The 17,088-nt window shown below is 40.9% G+C and overlaps 1 protein-coding gene across 2 annotated transcripts in view; it reads right to left on the bottom strand.

Moving 5' to 3' along the window:
- Positions 1 to 8,990, bottom strand: part of ATF7IP (activating transcription factor 7 interacting protein) — an 81,175-nt gene extending 72,185 nt beyond the window's left edge. Inside the window, exon 1 of one of the 2 annotated variants that reach the window (XM_027896757.1) lies at positions 8,858 to 8,990. Coding sequence is in view for 1 of the 2 variants with exons in the window: in XM_027896755.1 (XP_027752556.1) it covers positions 8,106 to 8,149 (44 nt within the window). In the remaining variant the exon portion in view is untranslated. Of the gene's footprint in view, positions 1 to 8,105; positions 8,518 to 8,857 lie in introns of those variants that run through there. The other variant, XM_027896755.1, reaches the window with a different exon arrangement.
- Positions 8,991 to 17,088: the final 8,098 nt, after the last annotated feature.

A 17,088-nucleotide genomic window follows, 5' to 3' on the forward strand; every position in this document is an offset into this window, starting at 1 on the left:
AATGGCCAGTCTCTTCGCGAACGAAGAACCGAGGAAGGTCTTTCCACCTTCCAGCCTGCGCATTGGATTTTTTAGGTGAGACACAGTGTGCGCGGAACTGAGCCCACCCTTTAATCCTGAGGTTCATCTGCCGGGGCCAAGCACGCTTGGACGGTGGCAGCGAGGTCCTCAGGACGTAGATGGATTGCCTTACAGGGCTAGCGAGCTCCATCTGCCCGGGGAGTGTCCTAACCGGGAATCGAACCCAGATCTCAGCGTTGACAACGCTGTGGTTTAGCCACTGCACCACCAGGGGCACTCTAAACTATTAATACTACAGAAGGGAAGAGACAAGAGATTATGCTTTCTGCTACTAATACTACTGTAAAGCAAGCATTACGGAGTATTTAGACTTCTGGAAACAGGAATGCGTTTCATATGCAGAACAGGTTTAAAACCTACCATATTTTATGCATTCAAACACCTGCTTTAGGAAAGAAAAAAGAAAACCAACCAAAAAAACCCCAAAACCCAAACCACGCCACCTCACCCAGCTCGTTTAACAAAATGCTACAGCTTCCTGCCGGGCCAGACATTTTGCACAGCACTTCAAAAAACGGAACTGTTTTCAAAATGGCCTTTCAAAAAGCGAAGAAAACCAAAACCAAAGGGAAGGGAAAATACTGAGACAAGAGCTTTCCTCTGAGCTCTGGCAATCTCTCCATGCCTTTTTTGTAAAATGGGAGTAAGCTTACTCATCTCACAGAAGAAAAACACGGGCAACAAAAAGGACATTAAAACAACTGTAAAAAAGACACGATCTAAACGTACAGCGTTTTACTCAAATATAATATGTACGAAGAATCACTCCTTACAATGAATATCAAAAGCACGATACTTTTCCTGTTCCCATTAAAGAGAGGGTCAACAAAAAAAACCCTAAATCAACAGAACAAATAGCACTTGACAATTTTTATATGGTTGTTTTAAAAAAAAAAACAAATCCGAACAACCAACCAAAAAGCCCAACCTCTAAAAAACCAACAAACCGCCACAGGATGTGTATGGTAAAGTATGTTTTACACATAGAATTTCATTCCCTTTAGTGATTCTATGATTCCCAGGATCTTAACTATCTTACTGAATCAAGAAAAGCCACTATGAACTAAAATCTGCCTTAAATCCACTAAAAGTTCCACTAGCAATAAAAGTAGTAAACCTACCTACCTACCTATTTCATCCTTACCTGTGACCACACATTCACCTTACTCGTAACTTATCACTTCAAGAAAGAAAATCTCATGGTCAGTTACTTAGAAATTTACTGTTAGCTGAAGTCAGCAATCAACCTGAGCTTAAAAATTCTGTATTTTATTGTCTTTCTAAATTTCTTTTTATCAAATGCATACATACTCATGGAGAAAACATGTCTCTTGAGAACCTGATGTGCATTGTCTGCCCAGCATACTTGATTTCTTCATAAACAGTGTGTTGCTGTTATTTGCAGAAGATCATTTATGGGAACAGATATTTCAAAACTAATTTAACTACTTAGTGCTTTGTTATAGATTATGCTAAAAGCACTAATTAACGTGTGAAAATTCTGAGGAAGGACTAAACTTCTAGGTATTTAGACTGACTTTTCACATTCTTAGCACAAAGTTCAACTTCAGCCAGAAAAATAATATAAGCTACACTCAGATGAGTTATCCAGCTCTTCTGCTGCTCCTGATATGTTTCTGGAGAACTTCAAGTAACTTCCTACTTAATTGCTCTCAATTTAACTTATAGGCAGCTCAAGAACCTATAAAGACCTTAGCTAAGTGTAAGACACAGAACAAGAAAACAAGTGAGTTGTAAGGAAAAATGTCTTATTTTTTCTTTCCTCTTGTCCCCCTCCCCAATGGAAAAAAAACTTGAGCATTGCTTTTCTCCTACCTTCGTCTCACTGGACACTGACACTACCTTTTAATGAGTGTTAAGGATGACAGATAAGTAGGCCGCCAAGCAGTACCACACAGAGTAATACACTAACTAGGCCAAAGTAGCACTTTAGAACTCAGATTTCAATGGAGGTAAACAAAAGAAATTAAACAATGATTTACCTCAAAATTTCAGTTTTATAATTTGTAAAAAAAAAAAAAAATCTGAAAAATTTCTAGTTATTCTTGAGCAGTTCATAAATGCTACCTGTAAAACAGCATTTATATAATCATTGCTATTCCAGTGTATTTACACAGGCTTTGTAGTTATCTATCACTGGAAAAGTTACATGTTGAGAAAATGATAATCAAATGAAAATCTAACCACTTGGTTACAAAAATTTAATGTAATTTGTAAAGAGTTTATTTTACATTTTAGTTAGAAAGTCTGAGGCAGGCTTTTGAAAAAGGGAGAGGGTAAAATAAGAGCTCTTCTGACCTGGTAAGAAAGTAAGCCAAAAAGAAATAACTTGATGAGCAAGACATACAGACATGAGCTTTGATCTGCCCTTTCCCATGTGATCTGTCGCGTAACTGAAACAAGACAGGAGGTCTTTGAACTAATTGAGAGGGGAGGGAAAGGTTTATTTTACAGCTTAGAATTAGATAATTTTGCCTAACCAAAGGTTGAAATTGTTTCTCAGCAAAGCAGAGCTTGTGCTCACCTCTAACGTTTGGAGCACGTGGTGCCACTAGCTCTGCTCATTTGCATACAGCCAAGTTAAACCGCTGCAGTGAAGACACTGTCAGCCATTCTGAAACTACACTGTCTCAGCTGCACTGAAAATGAGACTAAGATGGCTGCATCGTACACTCAAGAGCAGCCACTCAGTGACAACTCAGCAGTGAATAAAACATTTATACAGCAAAGCACCTCCCTCTTTACCACGCTGCAACAAACTGCACAGGCGGGATGTGTGTGTTTGCGTAGGCAGACGAATGGTTTCCTTGACAGGCAGGAAGTGATTAATGCACAGCTGCAACACTGCAGCTACTCAGAGTACCTCTGGTAAAGAGAAAACAAAAATAAACCAAAAACCATCGAAAGGCAGCCCTCCTAGGTCCGTGATCCTGAATTTGCAACGTGTACTTTGAATCCCTCCCAACTCCAAGGCAGTTCAGAATCCATTTCACGTATTAACAAAGTTGCAGAGCCAGATCATGCATAGAACTGACAAACATTAGAGAATACTTTTCAAGAGGAGGCTTATTTTAGAGTTAAAAAATGAAAAAAGTGTTTAAGAAACTGATTTATATCTTTTTTCCATCTGGCCTACTTCAAAATATTCTGTAATATCAGCTGCCCAATAAAACAGTTTTACTTGGGGAAGAAAAGGGAAGTTCACTTCATAAGAAAGCTAGCAAAAAGCCCAAGAACATTCCAGAACTTCAGTACCCACAGAAATCAAGTATTAAATTCTTTATGAATGACTCAGCACATTGTGTAAGTTTTTCAAAGAACAGTCATGTCTAGAATCACTTTGGGAATTTTGCTGGAATCTTGTTGCAGAAGAGTAGTTCCTGAAGAACGGGTTTGAGAACCTATAGGGGTGACAAAGGGTTGTCACAAACACAATTTTAACGCAAAGAGAATTAAACACAATACAGGTTCTGCTCTGAATCTGTTCATTAACACAAATCACGCACTCCTGTCCAGAAACAGTGGATCAGTTCTGGAGGGAATTCCTCTATAATTGCCTCACTTCTCCTCTATTAAATCCAAATATGTCTATTTTGAAACAAAATAACTGCAAGAGCACGTGTGGCAATTCTGAAGGAAATTAATGTAGAATTATACCTAACCTTCTACCAAAAACTTGTCTTTGTGATCCAAAATTAGCTTAACATGTTAATCCACTCCCTCCCAAAAAACTAGAACATGCCCTCCAACCACTTCTTATATGAAAATTTTTAAACTTACATAACTGTGCATGTCTGTTGCCAGCTGCAGCTGGTTATTTCAGGACTGATTAATCATGCCAGCAGTAGTTGTCTGATGTACTCATCAACACCATAGTTAGTATTTCAAACCTAAAGAATGGTAAAATACACCATCTGGCTTTTCTTTTTGTCCTTGTATTAGCACGATTTGCAATACAAGAAAGAGCACGTGCCACATACGAGACAGCTACATTGATTATTATTGTGTCTGATAGTCCTGTTCAGATTTAGAAAACTGAATTAAAATAAACTTGATGTTCAAATGCCCAAAAGACAGATCTCTCAAAAAACAAGTTTGTGTGCACTGGAGAACAAACGCATTTCAATTAATTTAAAATAACTCATTACACTGAAGCTTGTCTTCACTGAGACCTATTACTAAATCAAAAATCAAGTTTACAATAAATTCAAAAGAAAAATTTTTATTAGCCAGTTATAACTCCATGTTGCTTACTCTGAACCTTATACATACCATAGCTTCAGTTTATAGGAATTTACAGTAACTTGTAACTTTTCAAAATTAAAACTTAATATTCCACATGTACGACAAATATATACTTTGATTTTCACCCTAGCAATGTTTTAAATAGAAGAAAATCTTATGTTTAGTACACCTACAAAATTCCTACATCAAAAGGTGAATCAGATCTGATCTCCAGTCCTGGAATTTCAGGAATATCACCAAAACCCTAGGGAGGTTCTAATCTGGAACCCAAGAGCTGCACTTGTACAAGTCTGCCTTCTCTATAGTATTGAGGCTTAGAGCTCAATCTGTGGAAACTCAGTGACAGAAGTAGGTTTTGAATGGGCAAAACTACTTTGCAAAATATTTCAGAGAACACTTTCAATTGAGCCAGAGAAAACAAGAACCCATGTCTCAGTCTACTTGCTATAAACCTCTTGCCTTGTCAGAAAGCTTCATGAATGTGCAGAGGCACATATCTTAGCACAGACACACAACTGCAGAAAATCCTGAAATCTTACTGAATAGTCAGAAACCATCTGCATTTACTCAGGAGTTCACTTCCACACACTTTTGTTAGCAGACAGAGGTGCATTAGCATGTTAAAAATATAAAACCAATTTTAAAATAAACCCTGGTGTTTAATTAAACACAAGATTAGGAATGAAAAAAACGCTTCCAAAAATGCTTTGGTCCAAGAAATAATGAAGTAAACATATGGTAATGTGGAATTCCTATATTAGTGAAGGACTACAATTTCTTATTGTTATTTAATATGCACCTATATAGGTTCTCAAGAAGCCAAAAACGCAAGAAAATCAGGCATTTTAGAAAGATTTCAGAATGGAATTTAAACTCTGCATGTAATGTTTAGATTTCTCTTAAACACATAATAAAAACTCCCAACAACCTTAATTCTGCCGCCTTTTGATGACATGCCAACGCGCTGCAGTATCATCTCAGCAAGTTCAATTATTCTACTCATAAGTTAAATTTTAAAACAGGGCTTCCATTTTTCAAACTTCTTATAAACATCAAACAAGAAACTCGAGAGAATGGTACCCTGTCATTTCTCTAATAGTTGCCCCGTGTAAGTAATGTCACCCACCTCTTAAATATCATTACACAGAGACACAATTCACATTAGGGTTCCTCCCCTGAAGAATCTAGGGGAAACAGAAAATTCTGGACTTTCAGATGGGCGTTTATGCCATTTCACATTAAAATGGCAGGAGAGAAGCAGCCAAGGCATAAATACTTTCCTTTGCTCAAGTTATATGTTTAGAAACCAGTCTGCTACGCATCATCCACAAATCGTTGTGTGCAAACCACATCTTATCCGCTTTTCTCATCTACTCTCTTCTTTTATTGATCTTTTGTTTTGTTGGGTTTTTGGTATGTTAACATTAAGTAGAGAAAACAGTTCTTAGACTGATGAAGTTCAGTGAGGACAGACTACTATTTGAATGCGTCTGAAGTCTCAAAAGACTATCCACTGAAACCCTCCTTTATCTACACAAGCTAGTAGGCTGACTTTAAGAAACATCTCAGGTCTCACTTAGAACTGCAAGAACTTCACAAAAACTACTTAAACTACTGGTGGGAAAACACAGTTCATGATGATCATGTGACGAGGAGTACTGAAGTTCAGAAAGTCAAAAGTCTGCACAACATTTGAGGACTTTTTATAATTCCAAGCTCCTTGACAATAGTACCAATGAAGGCAATTTTCAGTGTACTGATTGAAGTCAGCAATTAGATATATGTTTTTTGAAAGAAGTAATAAATTAGAATGCAACATCTTTTTTAAATTACCTTATGGAAACTGCATTAGGTTGGAGGCGAAGCTAAAAGAAACTTTCTTTCCTGCCAGGTTTTGGTCTGTTTGGGGTTTGGGATTTTTTACCATAACTTCTCTTTAAACTACTATGAAATGAAGGATAATGCTTAGGAGAGCGCAAAATAACAGAGCAAACACACAACTTATTTTAACAGCTACCTGACATATCCAGTCGTATAATTAATTAAACATGTACTAACTATGTGAATTTACTTAAGAGCATTTTCAGAAATTGGATCTAGAAGATGAAAAACTAACATACTAGACTTAATGTTGATCTTAATGTTGATTGATGTGATGAGCACATCAATACAAGCCAAAGAAGGAGGTACCAGGAAACATGACAAAGTATGGCAAAGTTTGTATCTGTTGGAATCAGCATCTTCTGGAACTTTGTAATGTATAGGAAATAAGAGTTCTTGCAATGAAAGCATCAAAATGACTCTTTAATGCATATAATAATTACTGTACTTTTCTATGAATCAATTCTGGTACGACTGGTTTCAAACCTACACAGCATTCAAGTCAAGTCTTGCTAAATTAATTGATACAGAAAAATACAACGCTGTTCCACATTATCACAGGAAACATCAGTTTAGCACTGCTACATTTGGTAGCAAGGTTGCAGCTGATAAGCCTTTTACTCTAAGCAATGTACTCTAAGTTTTCTACACTAAGAACATAATGATAATCAAAAATGTTTAGTACAGTTCCTTTCCAGCTTATATGTACGTATGAACTTGACTTGGTACTTCTGCAGCATAAAAATAATAATTCTTTAAAAACTATATTTTAGAAGTACTAAAAAAAAAAAAAATTAACTGCCATATTTGAGGAATAAATAGTGGGTGCAGTTGCCAGTATTTATGAGCTGCACAAATCCTCATGCAGTCATTACTGAATTAATTTTATGATTGGCCTGACAAATACTATTAGCCCCGTTTCTTAGATCTGAACCCAAGAAATTACCTACCCAAGATGACATGTCAAATGGCTTTGTTTTTTATGTTCATTTTTTCCCCTCCAAGGAGTTCTTAATATCTGAAGGAATACTCTCCTTCATACTTTCCCGTAGGATGAAAAACCCAGTATCCAATACGAAAAACACACTTATTTCTTACATTGATATCTGAGGTTTGTGTACAGAGTTCATATTTAACTTGTTAACTGCAGATTTAAGTAGATGTTAAGTATGTTCTTCATGCTTTCATTTTTAAAAACCTACATATAAAGTAAATATTTCTAACTGCGGTAAGCGCAAATATATCAAACTAATATGTCAGTTAACGGCCTAAAATATATTTTAACTTGCAAAAGAGAGACAAACAGCATATTTGTAGAATATCCTGACCTTGGAGATGCAAAATCCAGTATATTCATAATAATACTGCATTTGCGTGTATAATTTGGGATATCGAACAAATGTATCTGTTAACATGCTTTCACTTACACCGATTAGTATACCAGATAAGCTGTCTAGATGTACAAGTGTCATTTTCCTGTGACTGCACTGAGGCTGCAGTTTCAAGCTCATTGACTGCTCCCTAGAACAGCAAAGCTGTTCACCCTTTCATTTTATGCAAATACTTTTCCATCAACAATTCCAATTTTTCCAGCAAGTCTACATGCATTAAGGGTCACAGTAACATAACGTTACATAAATTTATTTCAAGATTACTGTTAAACAACAAAACATCCTAATGTCGGCACTTTCACCGGATATTTGTCAAAGATCAGGAGATCCAGTAAGAGAAAGATGCATCTGCTAAAAGAACAACCTCTCAAAGACAGAGCTACACCTCTAAAAGGCCCCAGAACTAAAAATGTGAAATTCTAAATCATTAAGAGTTTCACTATTTTCAGTGTTTACATTTGAAGCAGATTAGAGATTCAAATGTACCTTCTTTTTACAAGCACACGGCTCAAACTGTTCGGTGTCACCATGTTGTTTGACGTGGGTGGCCATGACACCTCGATGAGCTGCTTGGGCCTTGTTTACTGGTACCATCACATGAATGAGGCCCAACTGGGCATTCTCTTCGATCCCCCATCGAAACGCTTCCATTGAACGAGTGTGCCCGTATGCCACAGGAACCGTGCCCTGCAGTCCATCACTGTAGGACCACCACCAACGGTTTCCCCTCGTTGGTTCCACAACCCACGTGCTGTGACACCCCGTGCCCGCCATGTCGGAGCTGGCATTCCTTGGCGCCACACGGCATCAGCGAGGCCACGCCACCCCAGCTCCGCCATGGAGCAAGGAGAGGTTGTCGAGGCGCTGGGCGCGCCCCTGTCCCACCCAAACACGCGCCGCCGCCTCGCCTGGCCCGGGGCACGCGAGGCGAGATCGCGCCCAGGCGCGTGCCCGGTGCCGTCGGTGCCCGACGCGCGCCCCCGCCGGACCCACCTGTGCTCGCGCCACCGCCGCCGCCGCGCGCGCGAGAGAGCAGCGGCAACGCGCATGCGCGCCGCCGCTGCACTGGAGCCGCGTCACGTGCTCCCATGCAGGCTGCAGCCCCGCGGCGCATGCGCGCTGTTGCTGTTGCTGCCGCCGCTGCCGCCGCGCCGCGGGGCAGTGAGCGCTGCAGCTGCCGTGCCCTGCCCTGCCCTGCCCGGCCCAGCCCCCGCGCCCTGGGCGCGCCCTCGCGGTACCTGCGCCCTCGCGTCCCGCGGCGGCTCCTGCCCCAGCGGCCGCCGCCGCCGCCGCTTCCGCCTGCCCGCTGCCGCCCTGGATTCAAACTCGGAACCCGCTCTGGGCGCCAACACCGCCTCCCGCGTCGCACGCGCCGGGCCGCTATGCAAATGATAACCGTGTCTCCTCCCCTCTCCCGACTGGCCCCGCCCTCTCTGTGGGCACAGGGGCCGGCATTGGGGGGCTGTCTCGGAGCCGGCCAATCACAGGGCCGGCCATCTTGGCGGCATGCAAATGAGGCGCCGAGATATTCAAATAAGGTGTTGGCCCCGCCCCTTGGAAGAATGAGAGGCTGAGGCGCGCTAGGCCTGCGGCCGCCAGGGGGCACTGCGGTGGGCCCGAGGGGCGGTGCCGGGAGCAGCCCGCCCTCCCTCTCCCTCCCTTCCTTCCTTCCTCCCTTCCTTCCTTCCTCCCTCCCTCCCTTCCTCCTGCCCTTCCCGCTCTTCCTGCGCTCCTGCAGCTTCCCGCCACAGCAGCTGTGCGCTGCGAGGCTCTGCAGCCTCTCTCACACCTTCGAAAGCCCGCCTGAGATCTGCCGGACTGCACTGTCAGCGTCGTGAATTGCTTGCTGCTGGTCCCTTACTGCCCCTCTTGTCCCATTTCTGCACTACGGCTGTGCTTGGCCAAAGCACAGATGTTTGGGGTTGTTTTATAACCAGCTTTGAGGTTCAGGAGTGGAAGGAAACCGCTCAGCCTGTTAGCTGCACTTTAAATGGATCTGAGGCACACAGGGTTATCCTGGGTGAGCTGCAGATCAACCACAAATGGCCATTTCCCACCCACCTTCAAGGCCTCAGGGGTGGAGGGGGGGGTGTAGAAAACCACAGAACCTGCTTTGATCTGATCCAGATTGGTGCTTTTTGTACCACAGCCAAAGGCAGAAATGACCATTGCCAACAGCTGATCTGTCCCATGAGCCACGGGTCAGGTCTAGCAGAGAAACCAGGTACATGAGAAGGCACAAGAGCATAGAAGGACACATGTAGACTTTTTGCCAGAAATGCTCACGTATTGCTGATCTAGCGTTAAGAGTCATGTAGCCGTTATCTACTAGCTCAGCAATGGAGAGTCCCCTTCCCTCCTTGTTAAGGCAAATAAAATTCACATTCTTCCCTCTGAAGGTGTGAAAAATGGCATCTTGATTTATTTTTTTCAACAGTAAGCTAAATATGAAATAAGTCTTTTTCCGTCACATATAGACGAGGCTGACCAACAGCTCAGCTTTGTGTCTGTATGTCATGAAACAGTACTTACGACAGTCACTGTAAGAGTTTTGTCAGCTGTGCTTGGTGGATTGGTTGAGGGAACTTTCCTGTCTGACAAGGCAGGAGCCACTCTGGCAGTCACTCACACCACCTGAGCTAAGACCAAAGCCCCTTCACAGCAAGTGGCTCCAGTGAGCCAACAGGTGCCCCACTTGACTCCCTCCACTCGCCACACTCACACAGTCTGTGTGCATGATAGCCTGGGGTCTTCCAGCTGAATCATTGGTTTCTGCTGTCTCTGAGTGCCCAGTCACCTGGCTGGTGCCATAGGTCTCTCACGCCCTTTGTTATGCAAAGGGTCAACACCAGTTCATGGCCTCTTGCTTGGGGTTCTGGCCATTTCCCGCCACCCAGAGCTCAATCTCCAGCTGGCACTGCAGCTGCACGCTGAGCTACCTGCACTGAATATATTCCTCAAGAGATTTAGGGGCAGTGTTTTAGGGCACTGCCATTCCCAGTGGTTTGCCTGATCTCCCTGCTACATGCTTCCATTGCACAGCCAAGATAGAAGAAGTAAATGCATACATGTGCCCATAAAATTGTGCAAACACATCTGCAACAGGTTTTTAAAAAGTGGCACTAGCCTGGAACACGAACTGCTGAAATGAGAACATGCATCTTCATTAGCTGTCTTTGCTACAGATATGACAGTTTCTAAGAGGAAGCGTGGCAGAAACCTGCAACCATAATGACTTAAAGTTTCACAGTTAGTGTTGTCCAGCTACAGTGCAGCATTGTTTTACAAAAAGGGATACTTGAATTTTAAGCTGAGTCTTCTGAGGTTTTGTGTACAGTCAGAGGACAAGGCATTTCCGAAAGAAAAGGCTAGAACTATCCAGAAGTGGCAAGTTCCTAGTCATATCTCCTGTTTAACTTGAAGTTTCGCTGCCGGTGCACACTTTAACAGAGTCCATGCATATATACCCTTTGGGAGTCAATCAGGAGTGAGTGCTTTGTGGCTAAAAGATGCAGGTCACTAGTGCAGTTCCTCAGGGAACTGAGGGGAGACCTCATCGCAGTCTTACAGCTTCCTTGTGGGGGGCAGCAGGGGGGTTCTTAGTTCTCCAATGAACTTATGGCTTCAAGTCTGCATACAACATTTCATTTTCTTATTTACAGGTACTGTTATAGGACAGCTCCTAACTGAAGGGCATATTGCTAGAAAGCTGATTACACAGTTCTTCTCTCTGTATATCAGATCGTGTTAGGAGTATGATACTTAACGCCATGAATATTTCCCAAATATTAACTCTCCCCATATGATTTAATAGTTGCTAATGGAGACATCGCAGAGTCACAGGAGGGAATAATAAAAGGAAAAAAGGAAAGTGATGCACAAAAGAGGTACAGTTCTCAATATGAAAATGTACTTTTTACATAAAGACAGCTACTGACTTTTAATGAAAACAAAACCATGAAGCAAGAGGGACAAAAAAGAAAAGTAATTTTTTATTGGTATATTTTATTTTCAAATAATTACTGGAAAGTGTGTATTTAAAGAAGTCACTTTGCTAAACGGATGACACTTTGAAGCTACTAAAATTTAAGGTAATTTTTTTTTTTTTGTTAAATCACTAGATAAATAAGTATTTCTTGCACATTAATAGCGCAATAGGATGGAATGATTACAGTTTGTCTGATTAGAAACAATTCCTACACAGGGCAAAAGAGACACCATAATACCAGAAAGTAATTTCACTAACATAAATATTTCTGGTGAGGAAAAAAAAATCTTTATCTGACAAAATAATCTGTGATTTAGCACTGTTAGATTAATGGCTGGACTTCATCTTAGAGATCCTTTCCAACCTTAAAATCTCTATAAATTTATTATTTGGGTCATCAAGAATTTCACTTTGAAAGCTTAAAATGTCACTGATAAAGTAGTCGCATGGTAAGTTTCTGGTGAATTAAACCAGAAAATTTTTAAAAATCCTTTTTCATACAAGCCTTTTTTCTTTTTTAATACGATGTAAAGTAGAATTGTTATAACAGTGCAGGTTAAGAAATTAGTGCTCAGTTTTAACCCCCACAGTACTTCTTAGATGCAGCATGCTTGATCTGCAGAATCCACAGTTTTATGAACATCTCACTAATTTTTATCCAATATATTTAAGTATTTTTAGAATCTGATAAAGAAATGCAAATATTTTATATGTTTTTTCCTTGGGAATATGTTTTGACCTCTTGGAAGAAATCTGTCTGAACACGTCTGAAATGTGATGAATATGGAAAGTCTTCAGGAAATAAATTATGCAGATCTTCTGAAATATATGGTTGGATTTTTGTCTATTCATGTTACTGACTTATTTTAAGTATATTTTAAAAATGGACCTTCTTGAATGTTTAGCAATAAAAATACTTTCTTTAAAGGAAAATTTTCTATACTGTTAAAAAAGGCTTACTCTCAGGGCAAGTAATTCTTCTCTCAGTTTCTTTTTCTCAGTTCTAAACTTAGTAATTTTCAATGTAATACCTGCTTTAGGTCTTTTAGAAAGTCAAAGAGTCATGTGTTACTGAATTCAAGAGGTAATAGAGATACCCAATTTCTCAATAAATTATGTGTATTTAGTGGAAACTGCCAGTCAAGAATCAGATGCAGAGTGGTTTAATAACAGCTTAAAAAGGTAAAAAACTTGGGCTTAGCAACAGTGAACTTTTTCAAGATTATGTTAATTACATAATAATTGAGACTTAATATCTCATGATCTCCTCAGTTGTATTTTGAAAGGTCTTTTTTTCCCCTTAAACACAGAACGATCAACCTTCTACAGACTTGCTGGAGATGCTGTGAATAAAAAATTGGTTGACAGAAGAAGTCTGGAATGTAAAAAAAGTGCTCATTTGAGTTTATTTATTTATAATTGTTGTTTTGTTACCACTATATTTCCCGCTTGGGTTGAAATTTTTCCACAAGGACTTAGAGTAAAAATGAAGGACAACTAAAACCTCACTATATTTTTGCCAAACCTAAAAAAGCAATCATTCTTCTAAAACAAACAAAAAAGTTTTGGGTTTTGTCAGTGTTAAGTTGGCCATTTTTTTTGCTAGAAGTCAGTGTCTTGCTTTAGAGTGAGGTGTAAGCATTCTTCCTAATTGAAGATGTCATCTAGTATTTTTTCCAGTACTTTCTCATTACTTTGTCCGGTAGAGTTTGATTATGTGATAAACAAAGATGAATATCTCTTGTATAAATATAACTCAGATAATATCCATCAGTTTTTCCAATACTGAGGCAGGTAACTAACCAAAACACATGATATTTACTGATCCTGATTAAAGTCATCAACAAATGGAGAAGTCAGCACTACCCTTTAACAGTTACCACCATTTTACTTAATAATGCATTTAATTTCCATGACATAGCAGAATAATTTTAGATGATTTCTCCTGATGTTGGTGTACTTGGGGAAGTGAGAAAGGAGACTTTAGAAGAAGGGAGGAAAGGAAGGAAGGGGGCCACTGATGAGAAAACCTTTTCAGAATTTGGCTAGCAGGCTAACATATACACAGAGAAGCAATCTTATTGCTCTACCGGTGTAGCAGAGTCCTCTCACAGAGACATTTCCTATGACACAGGGACCTGAAATCGCAGACATTTTTGTCATTAAAATATACATTAATCACACATTCTCCACAAACTTCACGTACAACATCAACAAAAAATTCCACACATTGTCCTGGTTCCAGCCAGGACAGGATTAACTTTTGTCAGTAGCCAGGAGAGACCGTGGCTAGGACCCAGAGGTTATTCTGTACTACCTCACATCATTGCCAGGGGCAGGGAGAAGGGGGAGAAGGGGTTCCTTTCAGTTGAGGAAATGTGGTGGAGGGAGCCATCTAGTATTGTCTATTATTGCTGGAGTTTTTTTCTATGTGAACCTTTCTTTTCTTGTACCCTCTGTTATCAGTATTTTTGCTGTTACTGTTAATTTTCTTATCCCATTGCTATTTCCAGTAAATTTTTCTTATCTCAACCCACGATCTCTGCCTTTTGTGCCTCCCGTTCTCCTCTCCAGTGTGCAAGAGTGGGAAGAGGAGGGCAGAAATGGGGGACCAAGAGAGAGGGTGCGTAGTTAGGAGAATCTTGGTGAGGGCACTAAATTGGGGAGTACCATTCCTAAATCATGACACACATCAAAATCATCAAAAGTAACACCATCATAGTATTGGCAAAAGTGAACAATATCCCCACACAATAAATCTCCACCACACACCCGTATCAAAGTTCCCCCACATTATTCCACTCACTGACTGTGTCCAGTTCAAGTTTTGTGCATTACTCCTCCCAGTTCCTGTCATCATCTCTAATTCTTTCCTCCCCGTGTTGGACACTAAAACACTAACACTGTGGTGGCTTAGCCTTGTTTAACAGTCAGATGCCTACCCAGCTGCTCTCTGACTCCCCCTCCTCAACAGGATCAGTTGGAAAAAGTAGGGTGGACAAGCTTAGGATAGTTGAGATAGACTGTGACATCATTTACCAGTTACTGCCACTGAGAAAACAGACTTGACTTGGGTAAGATTAATTTACTGCCCATTAAAATAGATTTGGGTAGTGAGAAGTAAAAACAAAAATTAAAACACCACTTTTCCACTTCCTCTGTTTCAAACCAAGAAGAGCCTAAAGATCTTATTGTGTAATAAATCATATATTTTTCTTTATTCTTTGCCTTTTGATAAAAGTGCTGAAACATCAGTTCCTTTTAACACAAGCTGCCACAGGTTCTTGTTTGTGTTATTCTGCTATAGTCTTACAAGTTGGAATTGTTATATCTTCTTGACATAGCTCATCATGTAAGTCCAACCCTTAACAAAACCATCTTTTCAGATGTATCTCCTTTGTTTCAAAAGGAAGCAAACAACTTAGAAAAAATCAATCAAAACATGATACTCAGTTTCTTCATTATGATAGGGTGGGGACATGTTTCTAAGGGAGAAATCTCAGTTGGGAAAATAGAAGGTTCACTCACAGTTTTGGTGACCCAATAGCAAAACCAGCAAAGAACTATGTAGCTACCAATTGGCAAACCTGTAAGCTACAGCATTGGAGCAACAGCAGAAAACCAAGATTGTTTTATATATATCTATCAAGACTTTGAGAACTGGAATTAGGTCACAGCAACACTAAAAAGGAGGTGATGCTATTTATCCAGGAAAACCACGTACATGTTGCAAAAGGTTCATAGGTTTGTGTTGTTTCAGGTTTTTCAGGTTTCCAGTGCTTTGCAGGGCTTTTTTTTTTTTTTTTCCTCTTTTTAGTGGCCTTGCTCTCTCTAATTTTAAAGGAGCTTCTTCAAATTACTCAAAGTAATGTCCCATTTGCTAGAAGGGTTTTGGTTTTCCCCTCTACCATTCTACTTCTTGCCAAGAATTGACACCATGGTTTTACTTACTTGCTAGTTCAGTGTTAGAGTGGAAGGAGTGGTTTCCCTAGAATAGGAAATGGAATGCTTTGGGGAATTTATTTCCTGCTCAAGATGATCCCTTCATGATGGATTCTCTCCAGCCGTGTATAGGCATGTGCATGCACATGCACAAATGCTTTTCAAATCCCTCAGGCACTGTCAGAGAAAACTACTTCTATCAACATATGGCATACATAGAAGTAAAACAAAACCTGTTTGCCCATTGGCTGAACTTTGACTGTGGTGAGGTGCATCATGAGCAGTTGCTCAGCCCACCTTGAATACCCGGGTTCTGCTTTTAGTGAGCAGAAATCCTAACAAGATGTTCTCATCATGTTCTTCGAAGTCGTGGAGCGGCCTGGGTTTGGGGCCCGCAGCCAGGGACGGCGCCCCAGGGAGCCGCGGCCATGGCGGCCGTGCCCCGGGGAACGCGGGCAATGCGGCGTTGCCTGGCAACGGGCTCGGGGCTGAGGCACCTCCAGAGAGTTCGGAGCACCGTGGGGAGCGGGAGCGTGCCTAGAAAACAGGCTGCAGACAGGGCAAACGGCAGCACCGAGGATGGGCTGAGACAGGAGAGGCACAGCCAGTGTCTGGAGGAAGGTGCTGAGCATACAGGGGCAGTGTTGGCCGGGCGCCATGGGTCCTGGCTCCAGCTGTCCCTGGGAATGGCTCCCCGCACGCACTGCTCATCCTGCCACTCTGCTGTTTGCCCCTCTTGCCGAACCACTGCCAGGGCAAGCCGAGAGCCTGCCGTGATGTGAAATGGCATTATGGACCATCCCTGCCCCAATTCTTCTGGGTTTTTTTGGTGGACACCAGGATCAGAAGGCAAATTTCTGAAGTCACAGATTTAGTGCCTCTTCACCCCAGTTCCTGCGCTGCAAAAAAAGCATAAACTATCCCAAGTTCTCCAGGCATCTGAATTTTACTGTAAAGTACAAATCACTGTGACTGCAAGCTCTTTTTATGATACATGAGCACACTTTGTAGCATTTATAAAGAGTAGAATTTTATTCCTGGATTGTAGTTGATGTGATAAAATTCCCAGCGCCCGTTGGTCAAATTACCGTCTACTGCATTAGAAAAGAGTATATGCTATTCTTTATCACATATATGGAAAAGAATAATTGAATCTGTAAGAAACTTTGCTTTATACTCACCTTGAATTTAGACTACTAAACATAAACATGTTTAGTATCAAGCACAGAAGATTTTTAAAGTCAACCTTGCTGTTGAAAGCACCATATTTTGTTTCATATATCCAACTATTGCATGTGCCCTCTTCTACTATTTAACAGTGCTAAACAGTTATATATGAAGGTGAGGATTTCCTCTGCCTCCCACTTTACCGTATGTTGATTTGTTAATATGTAATTCTGATTCTGTAAATTATGTCATTAAACTTCAGGGTAGTGAAAAAGCAGGCCTGTAGATGTTTACACAGTTATCTGACGTTTGCACTAACAATAAAACATTTTAGGAATAAACAGGCTAGGGATCCCTGATTCAGGAAGCTTT

Source organism: Empidonax traillii, unplaced genomic scaffold (assembly GCF_003031625.1).
Source record: "Empidonax traillii isolate 1590-97213 ecotype Southwest subspecies unplaced genomic scaffold, ASM303162v1 scaffold515:size447783, whole genome shotgun sequence".
Classification (NCBI taxonomy): Eukaryota; Metazoa; Chordata; class Aves; order Passeriformes; family Tyrannidae; genus Empidonax; species Empidonax traillii.